The sequence below is a fragment of the Condylura cristata genome, unplaced genomic scaffold (genome assembly GCF_000260355.1).
Source record: "Condylura cristata isolate star-nosed mole 26May11 unplaced genomic scaffold, ConCri1.0 scaffold00016, whole genome shotgun sequence".
In the NCBI taxonomy this organism is placed as follows: domain Eukaryota; kingdom Metazoa; phylum Chordata; class Mammalia; order Eulipotyphla; family Talpidae; genus Condylura; species Condylura cristata.
In genome coordinates, this window is record NW_004567117.1 from 21,885,529 (window position 1) to 21,907,655 (window position 22,127).

Below are 22,127 nucleotides of genomic sequence, written 5' to 3' on the forward strand. Positions count from 1 at the left end.
CCCGGCGTCCCCGCCCGCGGCCCCGCTGATCCCGGGGCCCGTGCCCCCCGCGGCAGGGATGCATCATGGCCACGCTGGCTTGCCGGGTGCAGTTCTTGGACGACACGGACCCTTTCAACAGCACCAACTTCCCGGAGCCCAGCCGGCCGCCGCTGTTCACGTTCCGCGAGGACCTCGCGCTCGGCACCCAGCTGGCCGGGGTCCACCGGCTGCTGCGGGCGCCGCACAAGGTACGGCCCGGCCCCTTGGACGCAGCCCCTGCTGCGGGGAGCTCCGGGTGGGGGCACCGTGGGCTGGCAGGGCTGGGCGCTGCCCCGGGGGACAGCGCCCAAGGGCAGACCCCCCCTCCGCATTAGGCAGAGGGGTCCCCGTCACTCGGCTGCCAAGCCGGGGTCTCCGGACCGGCGAGAAGGACTGCCCAGATCTAGGGCCCAGAGCGGGGTACGGGTGCGGCCGAGCAGGTGCCGCCTTCTGCCCGAGGCGGGATGGAGAAGGTTCCCCGGCGCCGCGCCGTTAGCTCCGCGGGGTGGGCGGGGAGGGGTTCGGAAACCGACTATCTGTCCTCTCCAACCCTGGCTGGCACCGAGCGAGGCTTGGGAAGAACCCCGACACCCCGGGATACAGGTCCCTCGGAGGAGAGCCCTGAGCAACGCCGGGGGAAAACCTCTCGGGCCTCCGGGGCCGTTGCAGGCGACCGCGCGACCCTCGCTACAAAGCACGCTTCCCGGGGATACCTCTCCCTCCTCCCCCGCGGGGCACCGCGGAGGACGCCGACGGCGCACTGCAATAGCGCTCAGAGCTGCCTCTTTTTCTTTCGAGAAGAAGCAGGTGGCCTTGGGAACCTTGGAGGGGCAGTCTCTGTGGGAGGAGGGGCGGGGGCGCAGAGGGGCGGCGCGCTCACAAAGCCTGAGCCTCCAAGCCCGAAATGAAGTGTCCCCTGGGAAGAATGGCTTCTCAGTCCACCCGATAGTTCTTTTTTTTTTTTTTTTCTTTTTTAACCCTTCTCCTTTTTAACCCTTTGCAGGAGTACAGGCATCTTGCAAAGTGCATTGCAAAGAGCTAGGCTTTAAAATGCTAACCGTTGAGTTATGCAGGAGCACCCTTCCTCCGGCTTTAACACACTGCATCTTGAATAATTACTTCCTCGGTACTTTTTTTTTGCCTAGGGTTCATTTCAGAACTTGGCGTTTTGGATCAGATAACCCTTGATGCCAGCAAGAACAAATTTGATCCAGATATTCTTTAGGTTTCTGTATGATGTTCACCTGCCTTGGAAAACTGAGGGGATGGGAATGAGGTTGTATGTGGAAAGGAGTGAACTTTGGCAGTGATTTTTTTCTTCCTCTATTAGTACTGTATCAGTGCTCCCCCTACTTAATTAGTAACCTGCTTTCAGGAATGGGGCTGTTCTACCTCATTTTCTCCCTGTTGGTGCAGGACCAATGCAGTCTCTGTTGGAGGGAATCTCTTGCCCTAGTAGTGGGTTGGACTGGCAAGTGGATGATATATTGTGGATTCAGCGTATCAGAATCAATTTTGTACATTATTTGGATCTTTTCAATCAGTGGTTTCAGTTGACAGTTTCTGAAGGGCTTCTTCAGCATCAAGACTTGTAATTGTGGCCCTGTGACCTTGAAGTGGTTTCCTTGGCTCTTAAGCTGTATATGCAGGAATTGACCTTTCAAGCTGGAGGCTGATATACATTTTTTTTTGTTTGTTTCCATGGAATGGTCTCAGAGTTTTGATCCAGTGTTCCTGGTCTGGTAGGAGGAAATTCCAATGCCTCAGCACTCCTGCCTCTTCTTCCCCAAACTGAAGCCACAGTACAGTCGTGTTGGCTCACAGACTCTGAGGCGGCCCTTGTGGAATAACCAGAACCAGAAGATACCCCTCCACAGAGACCCTCAGCCCTTTGTCTTGGGGTCAGCCAATCTCCGTCTCAGAATCTTTTGCCCAATGATCCCTGAAGTGTATTCAGAGGTTTGGCATTGCTTTTCACATCTAGTGTTGAGTGAGGGGCTCATTCCATCCGCCAGGGTCTGTACAGCAGATCTCAGGGCATTTAGGTGCCAAGGGCATGTTTGTATTTTTAGGTACTGGTTAATTTCCATTAGGATATCTTAAAACACAGATGACCTACCGGTGATAGAAGAGCTAGTGAGTTTGGATGTGAGTTTGGCTCATAGGTGTGTGCTCTACCAGGGATGTCAGTGAGTGATCTGGGCTAATATTACACTGTGAAGAGGAGAATTTTATTATCTCTGTTTTACAGGTGAGGAAACCAAGGCAGAGAGTAAGTTACCTAGTTTCTCTCTAGAAATGGAAACCTGAGATTCAAAGCAGACTGATGTGACTGGAAACCCCAGTGTAGCTCTGCTCCCTAGACCAGTCCTGTGGTGGTGAGAAGAACCCACACCTCCTGGGGCTTCTCTCCCATTAACTTGGGCAGTTCACCAAATCACCTATATGTGCCAAGTACCTTTTCGCCTGGGGCAGGTGAAAGAATGAGTAAGAGCCTTGAGGCAGGATTCCTGGCCTAGGAGCTTTCATAGTCAGAGGTGGGAACACATGGCTATGAACTCTGCTGTGAACTGCTACCGAGGGAGTGTGCAAGCTGTCATCCCACACCCCTGCCATGGGAAAAGCCTCTGCAGCCACAGGGAATGCTTCTGCCAGGGCCCATTGAGTCCCGGCCCAGGAGGAGGGGGAGTCCAGGGGGCATCCTTCATGGTGGAGAGAGGGGGAGAAAAGCATTTGTGGAACATGTAAACTCTGGTCTCAGCCTTCTGGCTCATTCAAGTCCCTGGGGGAGCAAGCCTCTGCTTGAAGGAAAACACAGACAAGGGAGCTGGGAGTCAGTGAGCAGCTGGGTGAATGCCACTGTGAGCACCCCTGTGCAACTGGCCTCCAGGTGGCCCCCTGTGGAGGGCCCTAATTTGTAAAGGTCCCCTAAAGGTCCTCCTGTGCTCACAGCCTTTGAATCGGGTAACCTCTCAGGTCATTTCTAGTAAAAAATTGGGTCTGTGCATCTTTGCTCAGTGTGGTGATATATTAATTTAGCTCATGCCTGCTGACTCCTTTAGTAGTTAATTGTTCATTTAACCAAAGTATTGTCTTCGAGGAAAATAACATATGGTGCTACTATGCCTTATCTTTCTTTTTAGTTCTTTCAACTGTTAGGTTGAAAAAACCCTAACTTTTCATAGAAGTTCAGGGAAGATGATTAAATAAATGATGAGTTGGATGACAGGTCAGGACAGATGCCGTATTCTCACTGAGCTGTTCGGGGCTGGGTACTTAAGCTGTTGTCTCTCAAGTGGGAGAGACCCAGAACAGAAGGAAGTCACTTGCTCACGTGGGCAAGAAGTTCCAGAGTTGGCATTTGACACCAGATCTGAGTTTTTAAAGACTCCATTTTTGTGTCTTGAATGTCTTCCTTCCAAGTAGCCCACCGGCAGTTCAGAGTGCCATCCTCTGGCTGGATTAGCCTCCACCGGGCTGTGTTCTTTCCCTTCTTACCACCTTTGTCTTTGTGACTACCTTGCTGCCACAGCACCCTACCGGTAAAATTGCCAGTTGCAGTGAGGATTAGGTCCTTGGCCCTGCAAGTGTGGTCTGGATGTCACCTGGGCTTTTATTAGAAATGCACTCCAGCTTCCCCAGATCTGTGGAATTAGAATATACATTTCCTCAGGATGCCTTGGTGACTCCCCTGCATACTGCAAGCCATGTGGACTAGAGGTCATTTAGGTCAGGCTTTGGTACAAGGGACTTCTCACCATCACTCCGCTTCACAAATCGCTTCCTCGAGGGTGAGTCCTGGCTGTCCAGTGCTCCAGTATTCCCCTGGAGGCTAAGACAGAGCGTGCACTAAGTTGATTGACCGGTGTTGGTTTTAGAACACAAATCCACTGGTATTACCGCTCTAATGAATTTCCACCTTAATCCTCTTACGGGACACATCTGTTTGCTACATTACATTAAGATTTTTAAAAGATGAGATCATTAGTTAAGTTGGCAAGTGTGTTGTGTCACATAGCTTCTTGGGACAACACTGTTTAAGGTTGTTGTATGAACTGCTGAGCGTGTCCCTGCACTAGCTGAGCAGAATCTGACTCTACCATAATTAGCTCAGTTGGTTGGAGCTGCGCCGTTGAGATCAGGATCATGGGATTGAACCCTTTAGGGGTCAGTTGGCTTTGCTTCATGCTTGGCCACAGATGGCATGGGTAACCCAGCCAGACTTCCAGAAGGTGCTGTCCTGGCTCTTTCAAGGACTGGGATTGGAATGGAGTGGTAGCAATCTTTGGGGATTGGGGGTGGGGGGTCAGCTAACATATAACGAACTTGTGCTGGGCACTTCACTGAAGGCCTCCACCCAGAACTCATTTATCCTCACAGCTCTAATAAGCAGGTAATGGTGTCCCCAGTTAACTGAAGAGGAAACCGAGGCACAGGCACATCCAGCAGGTTACTTCAGGCCACACTGCTTTTAAGTGAAGGAGCTGGGATTTAAGGTCAAAGCTTTTTTTGCTCCAAATTGTGTAGCCAACTGTGTCCCATTATTAGAAAACCAGCAGAGCACATGTTTTCTGTCCAGGGGGAGGTGTGGGATAGGGGAGCGTGGGGGAGAGGGGCTGACTGCACAGTCTTTATAGGAGGCTGCCTGTCACTAGGCTGTGACTGAAACGGTTGTGCTCGGGTGGGTCCTGCCTGTGTCTGAGCTCCCAGAGCAGTGAGATCAGTGCCTTTTGTCCTCAGAGTCCAACCTGCGGCTCTGGGAAACAACAGGCCTGCCCTGCCTTTGCCCTCCCCCTCTGGACTCTGAGTGTTAGTTCTTAGGTGGCAGATTTAAAACTGATTAACATGCTGAGGCCAACTCAAGAACACTCCTCCCCCAGTCTCCTTCCTTCACCCACTGTTTGTTCCTCTCTAAAGATGAAGTTTTGAGCATGGGGCAACCCTTGTCAGACAGAAGACACTCTGCTCTCGGCAGCTGTCTCACCTCAGCTGCACATGCTGTTGCCTGTGGCTGGCCAGGAGCAGCCTGGATTCAGACCTGGTTTTTGAATCAGTGTAGCTGGTTCCCCTTCAACGGACACTTTCTGAATTGAGTTTGTCAGCATCTGCTCCTGGATAGAGACGATCAGATGGCTTTTTGTTTTGATTTGTCTTTGCGGTTATTTTATTGGGAAGCATTTCTGGGTCTTGGGCTAGGGGGAAATGAAATTACAGTGAATGGTTAATTAAGCCTCACTGCAATCAGTAAAAGTCCAGATTGTGGGAAATAATAGTTTCTGCAACAGATAAATCGTAAAGAACAAAAAGATGGAAGGAAATCTTAGACTAAAAGAGATTTACAAGCGATAACCCATTGTAATATATGGTGTTCAGTGGATAGTAATTCAAGTCAACACATTATAAATAAATATCTGAGATCATTGGGAAAATTTGCACAGTGATTGTCAGACATTAAAAATTATTAAAGTTAGGGCCCTCCTTGGTGGTGCAGTGGGTTAAAGCACAGCATAAGGGAACTGAAGCCACCTCAGCATGAATTCGATCTCTGCCTGCCCCTGAGGTGACCCACACGGCGTGGCAGACCTCTCCTGACCTGCCTGCTGCTCCCTCAGCAGTGTACTTGGTTGATCTGCCGATTCTGTCCCACTCTGTCTCTGGTGAATCCTCTCCCCTTCCCTGCACCTCTGGCCTATACCCCAGTTCTGTATGCATAAATAACTAAATATTAAAAAAAATTAAAGTTAAATTAATAGAACAAAAATTAAACAAATAAAGATACTTAATATTAAAATTATTAAAGTATGATGATAGTCTAATGGCTATGTTGAAAGAAGAGTTTGGAGCTTTCAGAGATACATACTAAAATATGTCCTAGATGAAATTCTATGATGTCTGGAATTTGCTTCAAACTACTCCTGGATGAGAGACAAGTAGGCAGATGAGAACACGGCAGATCGTGTGTTGAAGCTAGGTGATGGGTCTGTGGGAGCATCACTACACTATTTCTGTACTTTGCAGATGTTGAGCTTTTTGTAAGAAAAGAGCTTCACATTTAGGTTCAGGTCCTAGTGTTTGCTGTGGGGTCCCAGTCCTTCCACTGAATGTCCCTGTGCCACCCGAGCTGCTGTGCTGTAGTGGCCCAACGTCAGCAAACTTTTGGTTGTGCCTCCGTTGATATTTCTTGGATATTTTCCTTCCCACTCTGATGGTCATGTTCTCCTTAGGACCTCTGGAAAATGAACGTAGGACAGCAGCCTTTTTTTTTTTTTTTTTACAGATTTATTTATTTATTCATACAGAACTGGGGTACAGGCTGGAGATGCGGAGGGTGAGAGGATTCACCAGAGACAGAGTGGGGAGCAGAGCAGGCAGATCAACTAAGTACACTGCTGAGGGGAGCAGCGGGCGGGTCAGGAGAGGTCTGCCAGGCCATGTGGTCACCTCCGGGGCAGGCGGGGATCGAACTCATGCAGAAGTGGCTTAAACTTCTTAGTGCTGTGCTTTAACCTGCTGCGTCACCAGGGAGGGCCTTTTTCCTTTTTTTAAGATTGATTTATTTATGCGTACAGAGCTGAGGTACAAGCCAGGGGTGCAGGGCGGTGAGAGGCTTCACCAGAGACAGAGTGGGGAGCAGAACAGGCCGACTGATGAAATACACTGCTGAGGGGAGCAGCGGGCAGGTCAGGAGAGGTCTGCCGCGCCATGTGGTCACCTCCAGGGCAGGTGGGGATCGAACTCCTGATGAAGTGGCTTTAGCTTCTTAATGCTGTGCTTTAACCCGCTGCACCACCAGGGAGGGCCTGGACAACAGCCTTTTTATATTCAGTTCATCTTTCTAGCTTAGTCAGTTCTGATGAGAGAGTCAGCAGCCATCAGGTACACACACTGGTAGTTTGGTAAGGGAAGTATGAAGGTAAACGTATTATACATGGAGTTTCAGTGAATGCACTTACGTTTTTATCACTAAGCGGAAACATTGTGAAGGTCATAATAAACAACACTCACTGTGCCTCTGGGTCTTGCCCACTTTCCTGTGGGCTCTCTGCCTCCACTGCATGTGCTTCTTGAGAACATCTCAGAGTGCAGGGAATGGCAGCGGCATTAGAAGGGGTATGGAAATGTAAGTGGCTTCTGTGTCTTGGCCCTCTTACTGTCGCAGGCAAATTTTCATATTATGGATAGATTAGTCCATATGTGGATTAGCGATCGGGGTGGGCAAAGACAGATCATTACAAATATTTAAATTACCATGCAAGAAAAATCACACACCTAGAAGTGTATCTATTTTTAGAGCTATACTGTAACAAATGGAGTCTATATTATATTTGTTTACAACTTGGGAATGTATCTCCTCTATATCAGATTTGTAGGCTAGAAATGAAAATGTTGGCCTCCAAGGGAAAATGTTTAGAATTCAGTGTTAGGAAACAAATTATTGAACTGTAATGACAGAAGGGAAAATGTCAAATAATATAGTTCAATATAGGACACTGCTACTAGATTTGGCAAAAAGGATGCAAACATTTAATTTGTTGGTCATGCCATCAGATATTTTTAGTTTTCTTGGAAAGAAGCAAACCCAGAAGACATTTTTTGTTATTGATGAGGCTAGCCTGACTGACTCTTGCATGGGGATCATGGCAGGGAATGAAATGCAGGCTCTTACTCAGAGAAACTGATGATTATTTTCAAGTTCTCAGAACAGAAGATAACCCAAGCATCTTCTGACTGGTTCATCAGATCCCAGGAGTAGCTTAGGGCTCATAGCAGATGACTTGCTGGCCAAACACTCCTGAGTGACCACACCTTCATGTGACTAGAACAGGAAGAGGGACCTTCTGCAGCCTCTCACTGTGGCTGCCAAAGACTGATTACAATTTTGAGTAAAGAAGTTTATAGCCATTGCATTTTATGCCACTTTATTTTATCCATGATTTGAGGATCTTTCTGAAGCCCTTCCCTTATTGTAATTATCAACCCAGAGTCACAACTCATGAAAATGTGTGTGGTGGAATTGGGGGTTGAGACAACTGGTTAAAATGATGTTTTCCCCTTCCTACTCCTTTTTTTTAAGATGAAAGGAAAATTTAATATTGAAAATTGCTACCGCCTGGAAACCCTTGTGTACAATTATGAAGGGACTTCTGCGTGTGGCCCTTGACTTCCTCACAAAGGGTGTGTGCTGCCCGAGGGGCGTGGAGTGCTGTCCCCTGGAAAAGTAGCCAAGGTCCAGGGGGTGGGCTCTGTCCAGGTCACAAGGCAAGGGGAGGGTTTGGGGCTGTCTTCACACCATCTCCTCAGCCTTTTCCATTTTTGAACTTTATTTGTAAGAATTGATTCATTCTTTGTCTCTAATTTTTACTCGGGAAGGTCCATCAATCACACCTCAGCAGACAGGGGTGGAGGTGGTCTGGACAATTAGTTTGTTGTTGTGCTCAAGAGGTTAGAAACAGGATGGATAACCATGAAGATGGAACCAGAAGAACCATGACCTCAGGGCTTGGTAAGTACGGTGACCTGTGGCCTGTGGAGAGTACCTTGAAGGGTTACTGGGAGTATCAAGCTTATTACTCTTTCCTGTGGCGGCAGAAGCAACAAGCTGCTTCCTTCTAAGGTCAGACTGTGCGTATTGATATAATATGTCTGGTATTGAAAGCATCTTCAAACTTGCAGTTCCATGTAGCTGGGAAGTTAAGGGTGTGTACAGTAGAGTGACATTGCTGGGGAGATGCCACCACTGACAAAGCTAGAGTGACTGTGAGAAAGGCTAGGAGGTGGGGGTTATGCCCAGCCAAAACGGCACCTCTGCTGTCTCTCAGAATGAGTGTGGCTAGCAATTTGGAGACCTTAGAAAAGCCCACTGAAGAGATACAGATCATTTTTCTTACCTCCCACAGGGAATCATTTTTTTTTTTAAAGATTTATTTATTTGTGCATACAGAACTGGGGTACAGGCCAGAGGCTCAGGGGCGGTGAGAAGCTTCACCAGAGACAGAGTGGGGAGCAGAACAGGCAGATCGACGAAGTACACTGCTGAGGGGAGCAGTGGGCGGGTCAGGAGAGGTCTGCCACGCCATGTGGTCTCCTCCGGGGCAGGCGGGAATCGAACTCATGCGGAAGCGGCTTTAGATTCTCAGTGCTGTGCTTTAACCCGCTGCGCCACCAGGGAGGGCCATTTTTAACACCTTTGTGTCTTACCAGAATTTTAATATTTATTCATATTAACATATAATGCTATCACAGTTATCAAATTTTCTTGGAGCATATTATTTTAATGACAGATGATAGTCCAGTCTGTTATGTACCATGGCCCATGTAAACATGGCTTCCAGATTGTGTAGACAACTGTCTTTCAATGTTCATTTGTCCCTGGCTTGGTATTTAATAAATATCCACTAAAGCAATGTATGAATGAATGAAGTATTGAATATTTAGATAGTTTTCAGTAAAAACACTAATAATGCTGTAATATATATGTGCTTGCTCATGTCTCATTATTTCTTTAGGATACATTCCTAGATCCTTAATCGGTGAGCAAAAAGAGGAAGCAGTTTCCCTTATTTTAAGCAGTGGAGTTAATAGGGAAGGTGTTCCTAAAGTAGCAGAACTGGTGAAGAACTGGACTCTGAGTTATGAGCTCATCCTGACCTCATTTTACGTGTGGCTCATGTCATGGCTGAGAGTGACAACTGAATTTTGGAAATACCACTTGGCAGTAATCATAGATGATTGTTAAAACCATGGATAAATTATGCACATGTATTCCATTGCCTCTCCCTATTTTTAGGATAAAAATCATGACTTTTAAAGTCAACTGCTATGCTAAAGTTAGAACAATTACATTTCATGCATTTCAGTATAACACTATTATTGGTAAGAAAAAGATACATCTCAATGTTGCATTGAGAAAACAGAGGTGCTCCTCATACGGTGGGGATCATTATTCAGTGACCCTACTTTTTTTCTAGTGACTAGCAACACATACAAAATACAAAAAAATGATTATTTTTGATACAATGACCTCACTCATAAGCATTATTTCAAAGGAAAAAAAATAATGGTAAAAGTGTTGTATATATAAAAATGACTTGGGGATTATTTTTAAATCTATGTATATATTTATATAAAGGTAATTTGAGCAATGTTTAGTGAAAAGCTGAAAAAGTGTAGTGTCTGACAATGAGGGAAATATTAACTGTATTATGTGTAGAATATTGGACATTTATTAAAATAACCCTATCTTAGTCAACTGAGGCTCTAACAAAATACCATACGTCTGGAGGATTTTAACAATAGATATTTCTTGCAGTTCTGGAGATTGGGAAGTTCAAGATCAAGGTATCAGCAGATGTGATTTTTTGGGAGGGCTTTCTTCTTCTTTTGTAGGTAGCCATCTTTTTGCTAACAGTAAATCCTCACCTAATGTCATGGATAGGTTCATGAGACCTGAGAATTTAAGTGAAATGACAGTTAATGACCCAGTTGTACCATAGGCTAATTGATAGAAACAAGAGTTCGGTTCTATGGTACCACCACAACATCACTGAACTTCTCAATAAAAGATGCAGCACACATCTGATAGGAAATAATTACTTGTATTCATTCATTCACTCATTTTCTAACTTGCTTATTCCAATTCAGGCTCAAGGGTAATGGAGCCTGTCCTGATAGCCCAGGGGATGAGGTGGGCATCAACCTGGACAGAATGCCCTTCTGTCATGGACATTCATACACACACACACAGAGACTGGGACAGTTCTTTGAACCTAACATGCACATCTTTGGGGTAGGGGAGGAAACCAGACCGTCTGGACAAAACCTATCCAGATGCAGGGAGAACATGCAAACTTCACACAGTCCTTCTCAGCAGCATTGTAATGAAACAACATTGAGTGAAATGATATTAATTTGAGGATGTGAAATTTTCTTGCATAGTAGAGAGAGGAGGTGCTCGTGTTTTTTCTCGTGTTTTTTCTCACAAGGGCACTGGCCCCACCATGGTCCACCCTCATGGCCTCTCCTAAACCTGTTAGCTTCTATGGCTCCTCCAGGGAATTCCTTCAAGTGGGGGGCGGAGGGGGGCAGTGAATCACATATGAATTTTGGGGGGAGACATTGGATCATAACAACACTGCTGAATCATAAAGTTGTACATATGGAAATTAGGTAAGGTAAGTCCAAAACAAAACTAATAGTTGTCTTCTCTCAGACTCGCTTACCCTCCCTCTTCTACATCTTACTGACCAGAAACACCATAAGAATGGGAGTCAGCCTGAACTCCTCTGTGCCAATCAGGCCCCTTCCTTCCAATCCTGAGAGTTCTCAGCTTTCATTTGGACTCCTGACTCTGGATGACAGTTCTCTGGTCTATCCCTAGCCTCCTTTCCCTTTCTCTTCCTTAATTCCGCTGGTGGTGCCTGAGTAATTTACAGGGTAAAATCCCAACCCTTCACAAAGATATCCAGGACTGGCCCTGTGTCCAGCCCTCTGGCCTGCCATTCTCCATTATCTCAGCTATCTCCCCTACCCCAATCCAAGCTAAACTTTGGCTGTGCTTAAATGCTGGTACTTCTCTTTAGAGACTGCCTTGGTTGCTCAAGGCCCCTTTCTGGTTGACCTGCCCCTGCAGCCTCCATTTGGGACAAGTCTCAGTCTAACAATCACCTCTGCTAGAATTTTTGGGCCTCCCCCAGAAAAATTAAGCACCCCTCAGCCAGCATAACTCTGTTCTAATTTCCTTCCGTGATGTCTTTGTCCCACCTGGTGTAGATCCCAAGTTGCTGGAAGTGCTGAGCTACAATGCTTAATACATAGTAAGCTTAATACATAATAAGGCCAACCAGAATACAAATAAACAAAATTTGAATATTTGCAAGAATGCTAAGTTGGAAAAAGTGCAGCCTCTATTCCTGTTGGTGGTTGCACCAACAGGAATATGTGTATAGGGTATTCCTTTACCCTTTAGCAGTTTATCTAAACCTTTATCAGAGTCGTAATCTGTAAACATGGCTCGTATGTTATAATTTCCCCCACTAACTGCATCCATGTTCATTGCCGCTTTATGCACAAGTCATGGAACCAACTTAACTGCCCATGGGCAGATCACAGGATAAAGAAGTTGTGGGGTACATACTCAGTGGAGTACCCAGCTATTAAGAAAGATGAGTGTCTGTTGTGACAAAATGGAGGGTTCTTGACCTGATCATGTTAAATAAGTGAAATAAGTCAGAAAGTGAGAGATAACTGGATAGCTTTATTCATTTGCAGAATATAACTAACCAAAGAAAATAAACCATAAAACAAGAGCTCTTCTTAGACTCTGAAAAAATCATGTTGGTTACCAGAGGGGGCGAGGGAGGAGGACGAGGGGTTTGGGAGGAAGGTGGCAGGATGGTGGCACTCACTGGAGCTTTGCCCACATGGAAGTATGAAGCTGTAACTGTCAAAATCACGTAGATGTGTAAAAAGCTGGCAAATCAGTTAATTTGAGAGAAGAAAAACCTGCAGGGGAGTGTGATGGAACCAGCTTTCTGGCCTTTTCCATACTAGACCCATGTTGGGTCCTCAGACTAGAAGGCTCAGGATGGCAAAGGGAGGCCCACTGTTATCTCAGCACATTTGCTGTCGAGTTTGGAGGGGTGTGTCCATGCTGGGGGCTTCTCAGCAGGGTCACGAGGTCTCTTCTGGGAAGCCAGTTTTATGGCCTGCTGGACAAACCAGAAAACACTGCCTTGCAAGCCAGGTGTCTCCATTTATTGTTCCTAAGCCTTCCCCACAGCCTCATTTCCTGCTCCTGCCTGTCCCCAGTCATGGGAAGGACAAGAAGAGTTGTGAGCTATTGTGAGGGACACCCCAGGAGGCCACACCTGGGACTCCTGGGAAATGGCAAGACGAAGGTGGCAAGCCAGAGTGGTGGCCACAGAGTCCAACTGCCCTTTTTCCAGCCTTTTGCTGGGACCTCTGTGCAGGTTTTATTTACACCTCTGGGTGGGAGATGGTGCTCACATGAGCGATAAGTTACTTTTTTGCTTATCAGATCACGGCTTCAGGCCTCAGGAGGACATAGGCTGGTTCCTGAACACAGAGTCCATCTGTCACCAACCTTCTGGCTTCTGCAGGGCCCGGAGTTCCCGAGTGGCTAGTATCTGACTGGCCTGTGCTGGAGTGGGAGAGATTGTCCAGTCTTCCTGGGTGTCCACCATTCAAACTCAACAGCACTGTGTGTCTGGAAACAAGGAAAGGGGAGCCTGGGCAGTGCTGTCCAGAACAATAGTCGAGGATATGAGTGGTTTTTTGTTCCCAGAACTGGGTGCATATTTGTGGACAGTGATTCATCCCCGAATATGCAGTAATAGAACCACAGCATGTCTGTGCATTTTATAAGACACCGAGACATAGGTTTGCCTGACTGATCCTCACACAACCCTGAACGTGGGCAAAATGGGGCTTTTTAGATCCTGTTCCAAAGACAAAAAAACAAAATCAGGTGTGTCTGTGACTGATGTACAGGAACAGCCCTGTCAAGGTGGCTCTAACAGTTCTGACCCCCTGGCCCAACTCGCTCCCATGAGGGTGTCCTGCCTCAGGCGTCAGAAGTAAGGATGAGGAACATATGTTAACACCAGGGGAGTTTGGAGAGTGAGCACAATCTGGGAATTTCAGAGGAGCCTGTAGACATCCTATGTCACCACATGGTGATTATTTTTTATGAGGCCTGGGAGCGGGGTTCATTTAAGTGGGAAACTTTATTATGAATGATGCTATAGATCCCAGGACATGAAAATGATCCCCTTTATTGTTATGCTTGGATAGGAAAATAAGTGATAAGCATAAAGAAGTGAAGTAACAACTGAAGGCAGCTCATGATTCATGTCTGAGTGATGGAGGCTGCCAGGACTGTAGAAATGTCAGAACTGCGGAAGAGCTGCTCGTACTGCACAACCCAGAGAGCCTCCTGCAGAGACCGGGCGGGGTTGGGGTGGGTGAGAGCAGAGGTGAGAAGCAGGACAGGGAGTTGTGACCAGACTCAATGGCTCTGGGCAATGAGGAGTGCCACCTGAGGCTGGGGACCCACAGCAATGGCTGTAGGGCTGAGGAAATGATTATGAAGACAAGATGAGGAGGAAAGAAGCAGGACAAAGAAGGGAGAGGACAGACAGATGGCCACTGAAGAGTCAGTCAGGTTGGTGTGGGAAGCGGTGAGCTGGGCCTGGCAAGCAGGTTCCGTTGTTGCTGACTCCCTGTGAGCAGAGCGTTGGCCAGCGAGCACTTCAGATCTGACCCTTCCCAGGGGCTCCCCTCCTCCACCTTTTCACAAATGGTTATGGGGTGTCTACTGCACATCTGACTCTGTTAGAACTAGCACGGTGACAAGAATTAGTGGGAGCAAGTGTTTGTCATACCGTGGTGGGGTTGTGTCAGAAAGGCCTGGGCTCCAGCTCTTCCAGGACCACATTCTCTCTCCAGTTCCCCTGCACCTCCTGTGGGTCATCGCAAAAGGTCACACTGTCCCTGTGGTGGGGCTCTGCTTGTGGGACCTCCAGCCCCAGTTGCCTGGGGGACCAGCCGCACCCCTGGCCCTAGCTTCTCCAGACTTCTCAGCCGTGGCATCAGGCCTCCTCTCCTGGGCCCATGTTCAGAGGTGGGGGAATTAGACACATTGATGACTCTACCAAGGAATTTGTATCTGTAAAATTCACTTTTATTCTATGGTGATGCACATGGGTGATTTGGGTGATGGGAAACCCAAAGGGGCTGCAACTGAGATGGGAAAACGCACAAAAATATGTAAAATAAATTATTATAAAATTTAAAAAAATTCACTTTTATTTTTGGTACACCATCTTGTAAGCATTAACACCTGTGCAGGTTCTTGTACCTACCTGAAGAATTCCCTATGGACATTGCCCTCACCCTAGTCCCTGGCAATCTGTTCTCGTGCACTGTAGTCTCCAGAATGCCATGTATATAGAGATAGCTTCTTTCGTGCTGCATAATTCCCTGGAGATCCATCTAGGTGGTTGTGGGCATCAGTGCTCATTCCTTTTTAATGCCAAGTGCTATTTCACTATATGGATATACCACAGTTTTTCCATTCACTCATCCAAGGACATTTACATTGTTTCCAGTTTTTGGTGAGGACAAATAAAGCTCTTACAAACATTTGATATGGAGACTGCCCTTTGCCACCATGTCATATCTCCTCTACCTCTAGAAACATCTGCAGAAATTTGTGTGGACATGTTTTTCTAGGGTAAATACCTACAAGTGGAATTGCTTTTTTTGGCAGAGAATTACCTGGCTCTCTCCTGAGCAAGGGTGTCAGAGGTTTTTACTTCTTAGGCAATTAGCTTTTGTCAGAAAATTTATTATTAAGTCTTTGGACTTGAGAATAAAAGTGACTTTTAATACACTGCACATAAAAGACCACTCATATAAGAATTGTTTGGGGTTTATTTGCCTACTCTTGATTCTTAAGCCTTCTGAGGTGCTGGATGGATTGTCGGGAAAACCTTGTATCCCCTGCAGCCGCCCCCCTGAGATCTGACACCACCGAGCACTCACTCCGCAACCTCTTTTCACAACTTTGCAGACAGGGGACAGTGCTAGTGACAGAGCTGTGTGGCAGTCATTTTTTCAAACCACACAGAGCACAGATCACCAGAAATTGGATTGGCTGTCAAAATGCCATAAATAAATGAGGCTGCAAGCAGCACTGGGGAGTGTAAGAGGATGAAAATGACTTTGATCATTGCAGGAGAGATGCAGTGAGCAGTACTGGAGGGAGGTGTCTCTCCCCGTGGAGCCTCAGCCCACAGATCTGGAGTGAAGGAGGTGGTGGAACAACAGGAGGGGCAAGAATACGAAAGGGCCAGTGCAGTGCTGTGTGATTTTGCTATCTTTCTACTATGGGATAACTGTGTTGAAAGGTTGCCCAGGCCCCCAGACAGCCTCAGTAGCAGATCTGTTTTTTTCTTCAGGATTTCTTGGAGGCTCCATTTGTGCTTGACTGAATGAAGCTCCCAGCCTGGGGAACCACCTGCAAGAGGACAGCCCACCTTTTTTTTTTTTTTTTTAAAGATTTATTTATTTGTGCATACAGAACTGGGTACAGGCCAGAGGTGCAGGGGCAGTGAGAGGTTTTACTAGAGACAGAGTGGGGAGCAGAACAGGCAGATTGATGAAGTACACTGCTGAGGGGAACAGCAGGTGGGTCAGGAGAGGTCTGCGTTGCCATGTGGGTCACCTCAAGGGCGGGGATCGAACTCATGCAGAAGTGGCTTTCGATTCTCAGTGCTGCACTTCAAACCGCTGCGCCACCAGGGAGGGCCACAGTTCACCTTTTAGTTCCCCTTGAATTCTGTGGGATTATTTCGGAATATTACTTAGGCTATTGTGCTAGGTAAAGTAGGCCAAAGGTCTAAGTAGGGGGAATTGGCATGATTCTCCAAGTACCTTTAGAACTGAGGTGTCAACCCGTGCGCCCTCCAGGAGCACACAGCTCAACACGTTAAAAGTTAAATCACGCCTGACCTAGGCATGAATTCTTGTTCTTTGTTTGTTCTCTACCGTGCGCTTAGGTATCAAAGAAGAATAAAGTTTGGGCCTGTTGTCCAGAGTTCATGAGCCATATTGGTGACAGGCGAGTCTGATATCCTAGCTATAGGTATTACTTTATGTCTATGAAAAATACACTCAGTGCCAGATAGCCACCGCATAGTGCGTGTTTGGATGCCGCCAGTGTGGAAGGTGGGGACTGTGTTTATGGAAGAAGTTGGGGTTGGCTTCTTTTTAGTTGAATTTCAAGAGACCCTTTGGTTTGTGTGGAGGAGTTTATAACATTTGTTCTAACTCCTTAATGGCCGGTGAGAAGCCTGCCTCTTCCTTCCTTACCTTCCTCCATCTCCTTCCTTGGCTGCTGTGTATTCCATGCTCTAGCACCCATGGCCACAGTCTTTGCCCTCTGCTTTGGTAACTGAACACCCAGCCTCTTGCATCCCTATTTCATCCAAACATGGTGAAACTTTAAAAAAAAAATTTATTCATGCATACAGAACTGGGGTACAGGCCAGAGGTTCAGGGGCCGTGAGAGGCTTCACCAGAGACAGAGTGGGGAGCAGAACAGGCAGATCGACAAAGTACACTGCTGAGGGGAGCAGCGGGAGGGCAGGGGAGGTCTGCCACACCATGTGGATCACCTCCAGGGCGGGGATCGAACTCATGCGGAAATGGCTTTAGCTTCTTAGTGCTGTGCTTTAACCAGATGTGCCACCAGGGAGGGGCCATGTTGAAATTTCTACATATGAAAGTGGATGGAAGTTAGGGGATGGAAGTGGGGAGCATCCAAAATTCTGGAGCAACCTGAAATTTTGAACTTTGCTTGTAACATTAGAGTTTGAAAACAGACTTTTGAATAAAGTCTCAACTCACATCAGCAAGGAGGAAGGACTGAGATGAAAAACCCAGTGCCTGTCTGTGCTAGTGTGCATCTTATTAGTCCCTGCCCTGCACCTGCCCTCGAGAGGGCCCCTCGCCCTTCAGCCATGTCCTACAAGCGCCAGCCACGCACCGCCCAGGGAGCTACCAGCTGCGAGTGCTGTCAGCCCAACTTTTGGAGACGTGGTGTGTTTTCCTGACTTGGTGTGTGTCCCTGACTTGGTGTGTGTCCCCGTCTCCTCGGTGAGCTGTGCATCCCTCCCCTCCCCCGCCACCCCGCATTGTGACCAGCCGGACCCAGATGTGGCCGCTCTGCCTGCTGTGGCTGTGCATGTTGGCTCTTGGTGACACAGCCATGAGGAAGACAAGGGCTAATCCCAAACAGAAGAGCCGGAAGGGAAAACGGGGGCCTCGTCCCGGGCTGAGGTTTCTTTGTGTTCCAGGGCTCTCGTGTCTTTAAGCCTCTTTTCTTCCCCAACTCTCTTGGAGAGCCTTTCATTTTAGAAAAGTTCCTTGGTGCTGGCTTCAGCAGCTTACACACTAAAATGGGAATGATACAGAGAAGATTAGTGTGTCCCGGTGCAAGCACGATGCGCGAGAATGTGAAACCGCTCAGTTAAAAAAAAAAAAACTGCTTGGCATGCCCAGTCCCTGGGGCAGAACACCAAACACCATTGGATTAACATATGCAGTCCTGCAAAGTCTAAACAGTTTAAATTTATTCTGGACAGTGTTTGTCTGGTGACTAGAGTTTGCCAGAGCAGGGGGGACCTGTAAGGGGACAGAGAGTCAGGTTAGCTAAGCACCCAGGGCTGCACGCGGCTGCTGCCTTCTGGAGCGTGTGGGCAGCATGCAATGGGCTTGCATACTTGAATTGTTTGCTGGCAGAAGGCAGGATTGCAGGGCCTCTCTGGTGGCCCAGTGTGTTAGGATGCTCTGCAAGCTAGCCGCAGCCGCTTCAGACATGGCGCAGCAGACCTCTCCTGAGGTGCCTGCTGCTCCCCTCAGCAGTGTACTTTGTTGATCTGCCTGTTCTGCTCCCCGCTCTGTCTCTGGTGAATCCTGTCACTGCCCCTGCACCTCTGGCTTGTATCCCAGTTCTGTATGCATAAATAAATAAATCTTAAAAAAAAAATCAGGATTACTCCAATTCTATGAATGAGTCACTGGGATTAAAATTCTATCTGATGGGAGTCCTAGGACCTAGGGAGCTGTATGTGCATAATTCCATGGTGTGTTTTGGTCTATGGATCAGTAATTGTTGACTGAAAAGCTTTAGGTGTCACTAAAGTTGTTCCCACATGACTCAGTAATCCTTGGATTAAAGCCTGAACCAATAAGACAGACTCCATGACCCCCTCTAAATGCCCTCTGCTTCTGTATGGTTCCATTTTACAGTGTGGCCTTCACTTACGAAACCGAATTCCCTTTTCCATAGTTCTATTATGAAATGATTGACATATGTCATTAGATTGAATTAAGGGTAAAATGTATATTGTGATGCTGATCTACATATACTGTGAAACAATGAGATTCAGGTTGCATCCTTCTTCTCACACAGGTAGAAGGAGGAAGAAAAGACAGAAGTGAAGAGAGATGAAGGACAAGGATTTTCTTCCCATGCTGACAACTCTTAAGATTTAGTCTTTCAGCAACTTTCTTATGTATCGTACAACGGGCTTCACTTTTTTTAGGTTAGGGGTGTGTTGAGAAACAGTATGATTGCCTCATTGCTCATTGCCCACGAACCTGGACAATTAGCTGTGTTAGTCATCTAGCCACTACTCAGTGCATTTTAGTGAGCTCCTGCTATGTGCCAAACTCTGCTTTAAACACTGGAGAAACAGTGAACAATACAGGGCAAAAATCCTGACCTCCCTAGAGCTCATGTTCTAATGGGAGAGGTGGGGAGAGGGCAGATATCAAACAAAACAGTAGGTTTACACCATGTATTAGGAGGGCGACCCTGCTCATCAACTCAGCCTCACTTTCTTCATCAGTGAAGCGAGAAAACTCTGTTCCTTTCTTCTGACTCTTCTCTAGATTTCCTTATGAATTTTTGGCATCACTTTACAATGAGATCTCTTTCTACCTGCAGGTTCATACTAAAACCCCAGAAATGTTTCACCACACTTGGTTCCGCATCACTGCGCTTTCTGGTGACAGTGGGTGTCTCCAGGTGTTCAGTGGGAAGTGATGCGACTCTAAGACACAGGTCTTCCCAGGACACAACGTATTCTTCAAAGCTTCTAGAGAATGGGGTTATGGGGTAATGTCTTTATAGTTTTCCTCCTGGTTTAGGGCTTTTTGGGACTGGGACTATTGCTGATCTTTATTGCTTTGTCTTACACTTTTGCAATATATAGAACTGTCACTCTTTCTCAACTGGTTCCAGTACTTGGGCCACAAACAGAGGCTTTGAGGGCAAGGAAGCAGGAAATACCCCTTGGAGAACTGCTCAGGGCTGGTAGCTGTCTGTGCAAGGCTCTGTAGCAGCTGGAGAACTATGGAGCACATGCAGGAAGGGACAGTTCCCATCCACAGGAGAGAACAGTTGTTTCTATTTTCTTTTGCCTGTGCTGACTCTGCTATTTCCCCATAAACCACGAGGAAGGGCATGGAACTGCTGCTGGTGTGCTCACTGGATGCTTCCCTGGTCAGAATGCTGGAAACAGATGCCGCCTGCATCTGGCACCGTATCTCATGGGACCTTTGAATGTGAATCTGTCAAGTTTCTGGCTGTGAGTTTGTGTGGTTTGTAAGTGGGACCCAGTCTGAGTGTGACTCCTTCCGCCTCTTTCTTGATGAGGAGTGGGGTGCCAGACCACTGATGGGGAGAATAGAAGGGTGGAAACTCCTAGGACAGTAGCATAAATTGGGCTCAGGGAAGACTGAGCAGTTACCGGGGTCCTGAGGTCAGGTGTGAGGAAAGATGGCAGAACTGGGTAGTGCTGCCCTGGAAGGTGGAAAAGCAGGGGTGGCTGAGGACTGCTTGCTTTCCACCCTGGCCCCTTGGTGCCCTGGGCTGGGAGAACCAGGTAAGGGGAGGAACGTCCTTGGGAGATCTCCAGGAAGGCAGTACTTTGTGCCCAATTCTGTACTGCTCAACTCCAGGTCAGGACCAGCCTGCAACTGGGTGGGGTGAATGAAGGGGTGAGACCTAGCAGGGACCAGGAGCAGCTGGCATGCTTTGGAGCCTGTGGACTAACAGGAGGGGAGTTGGTGATGGCTTTGGTGTTGGGCCTATTTAGTTGGAACTTGGCGGGAGCGGGGGAGGGGGGGTGGTGAGGGGGGGGTGTCAGGTGGCCATGCATTTTTGTTACTGCTCATCACCATCACTCAGCCTCCAGTGACCAGGCAGTGTCTCATCTGACCTGTCATGTCCCTTCCCATTCTCCCCCCTGTGTATTGTGCTTCAGCCTGACAACCTTGGTTCATCACATTCCTTGATTGCTTGCCCTTGCTTCTACCTTTCCTCTGTCACACCCCCTGCACCTGCCACCTTCCACCTGTCCTTCTCATCTTCTTAAAAGTTTGGCTCTGGCATTAACTCATCATTCCATCTACACTCATCCTCTGGGATGTTCCATTGACTTTCTGGTCAGTGCAGTATAATACTTCAATGCACAGGCTGTGGATCCCACAGACCTACTTCCCAGGTCTCAGCTTCAAATTCTGCATCTATCAAATGGGAACAGCAATGGCTCCCCAGGGGATGGTAGTGAACCTTAATGAAAATGGGAAACATTAAGCTAGTGGTTGGCCCACTCAGAGGGTGGGAGATGTTCATTAAGAAAGAGACAGGATTAGTCAAGAAGATACGGGTTGGGTGGGCAGGCAAGAGGTGAGTAACTTAGAGGCTTGAGGACAGGAATGTGAGATGAGCAGAGGCCAGTTTATAGATGGCTGGGGATGCCAGGCTCCATTGTCTGCCTCTGTAACCAGGATTTGGTCTTATAATGAGCCTTGACCATCAGCAGACCTGGGGCCTAATTCCAAGACTTCAAGCACATTGAGAGATGCAGCTAATGTATTTCGAGTGTCAAATACGGCTTAAAAATCCAAGGAGGTACTAGACAGGATCTGTCTGCTTGTTATTGATAATCTAGACAGTTAAACTTGTACTTATGATCTTGTTGAGATACATGCTATCATGGAGGGGTAGGAGTATTTGGAGAGAAATAATTTCATACTCTTACAGCTCCCCTTTGAGAACTGCCACAGGTCTCTCTTCATTCTGGGAGGTGACACGCCTCTGTGAAGGGTAGGAGGGAGCGAGCTGCCAGGTTGGTGGGAACTGGGGAGCCAGCACTGAGGCTGTGGTACAGGGGTCAAGGCTTGTTTTGCACTCACCCGACCATAAGGACACTTGGAAAGGGGTGGGTTGAGGCCCATCCTGATGTGCTTGGGGCTGTGACCTCCACACAGTGTTGCGCTTTGTGAGTAGTAAAATATGTTATTTCAAGCGTCCTTATTATCTTAATCATGCCTCACAGATAATCCCATCTAGCCTTTTTTTTTTTTTAAAGATTTTATTTATTCGTGCATACAGATCTGGGGTACAGGCCAGAGGTGCAGGGGAGATGAGAGGATTCTCCAGAGACAGAGTGGATAGCAGAACAGGCTGATTGATGAAGTACACTGCTGAGGGGAGCAGTGGGCAGGTCAGG

The 22,127-nt window shown here is 47.4% G+C and overlaps 1 protein-coding gene across 1 annotated transcript in view; it reads left to right on the top strand.

Annotated features, from left to right (window-relative positions):
• The first annotated feature begins 65 nt into the window (after positions 1 to 65).
• Positions 66 to 22,127, top strand: part of FHOD3 (formin homology 2 domain containing 3) — a 385,640-nt gene continuing 363,578 nt past the window's right edge. Inside the window, exon 1 of the mRNA XM_012725906.1 lies at positions 66 to 230. Within this exon, the coding sequence (XP_012581360.1) occupies positions 66 to 230 (165 nt within the window). The remainder of the gene's footprint in view (positions 231 to 22,127) is intronic.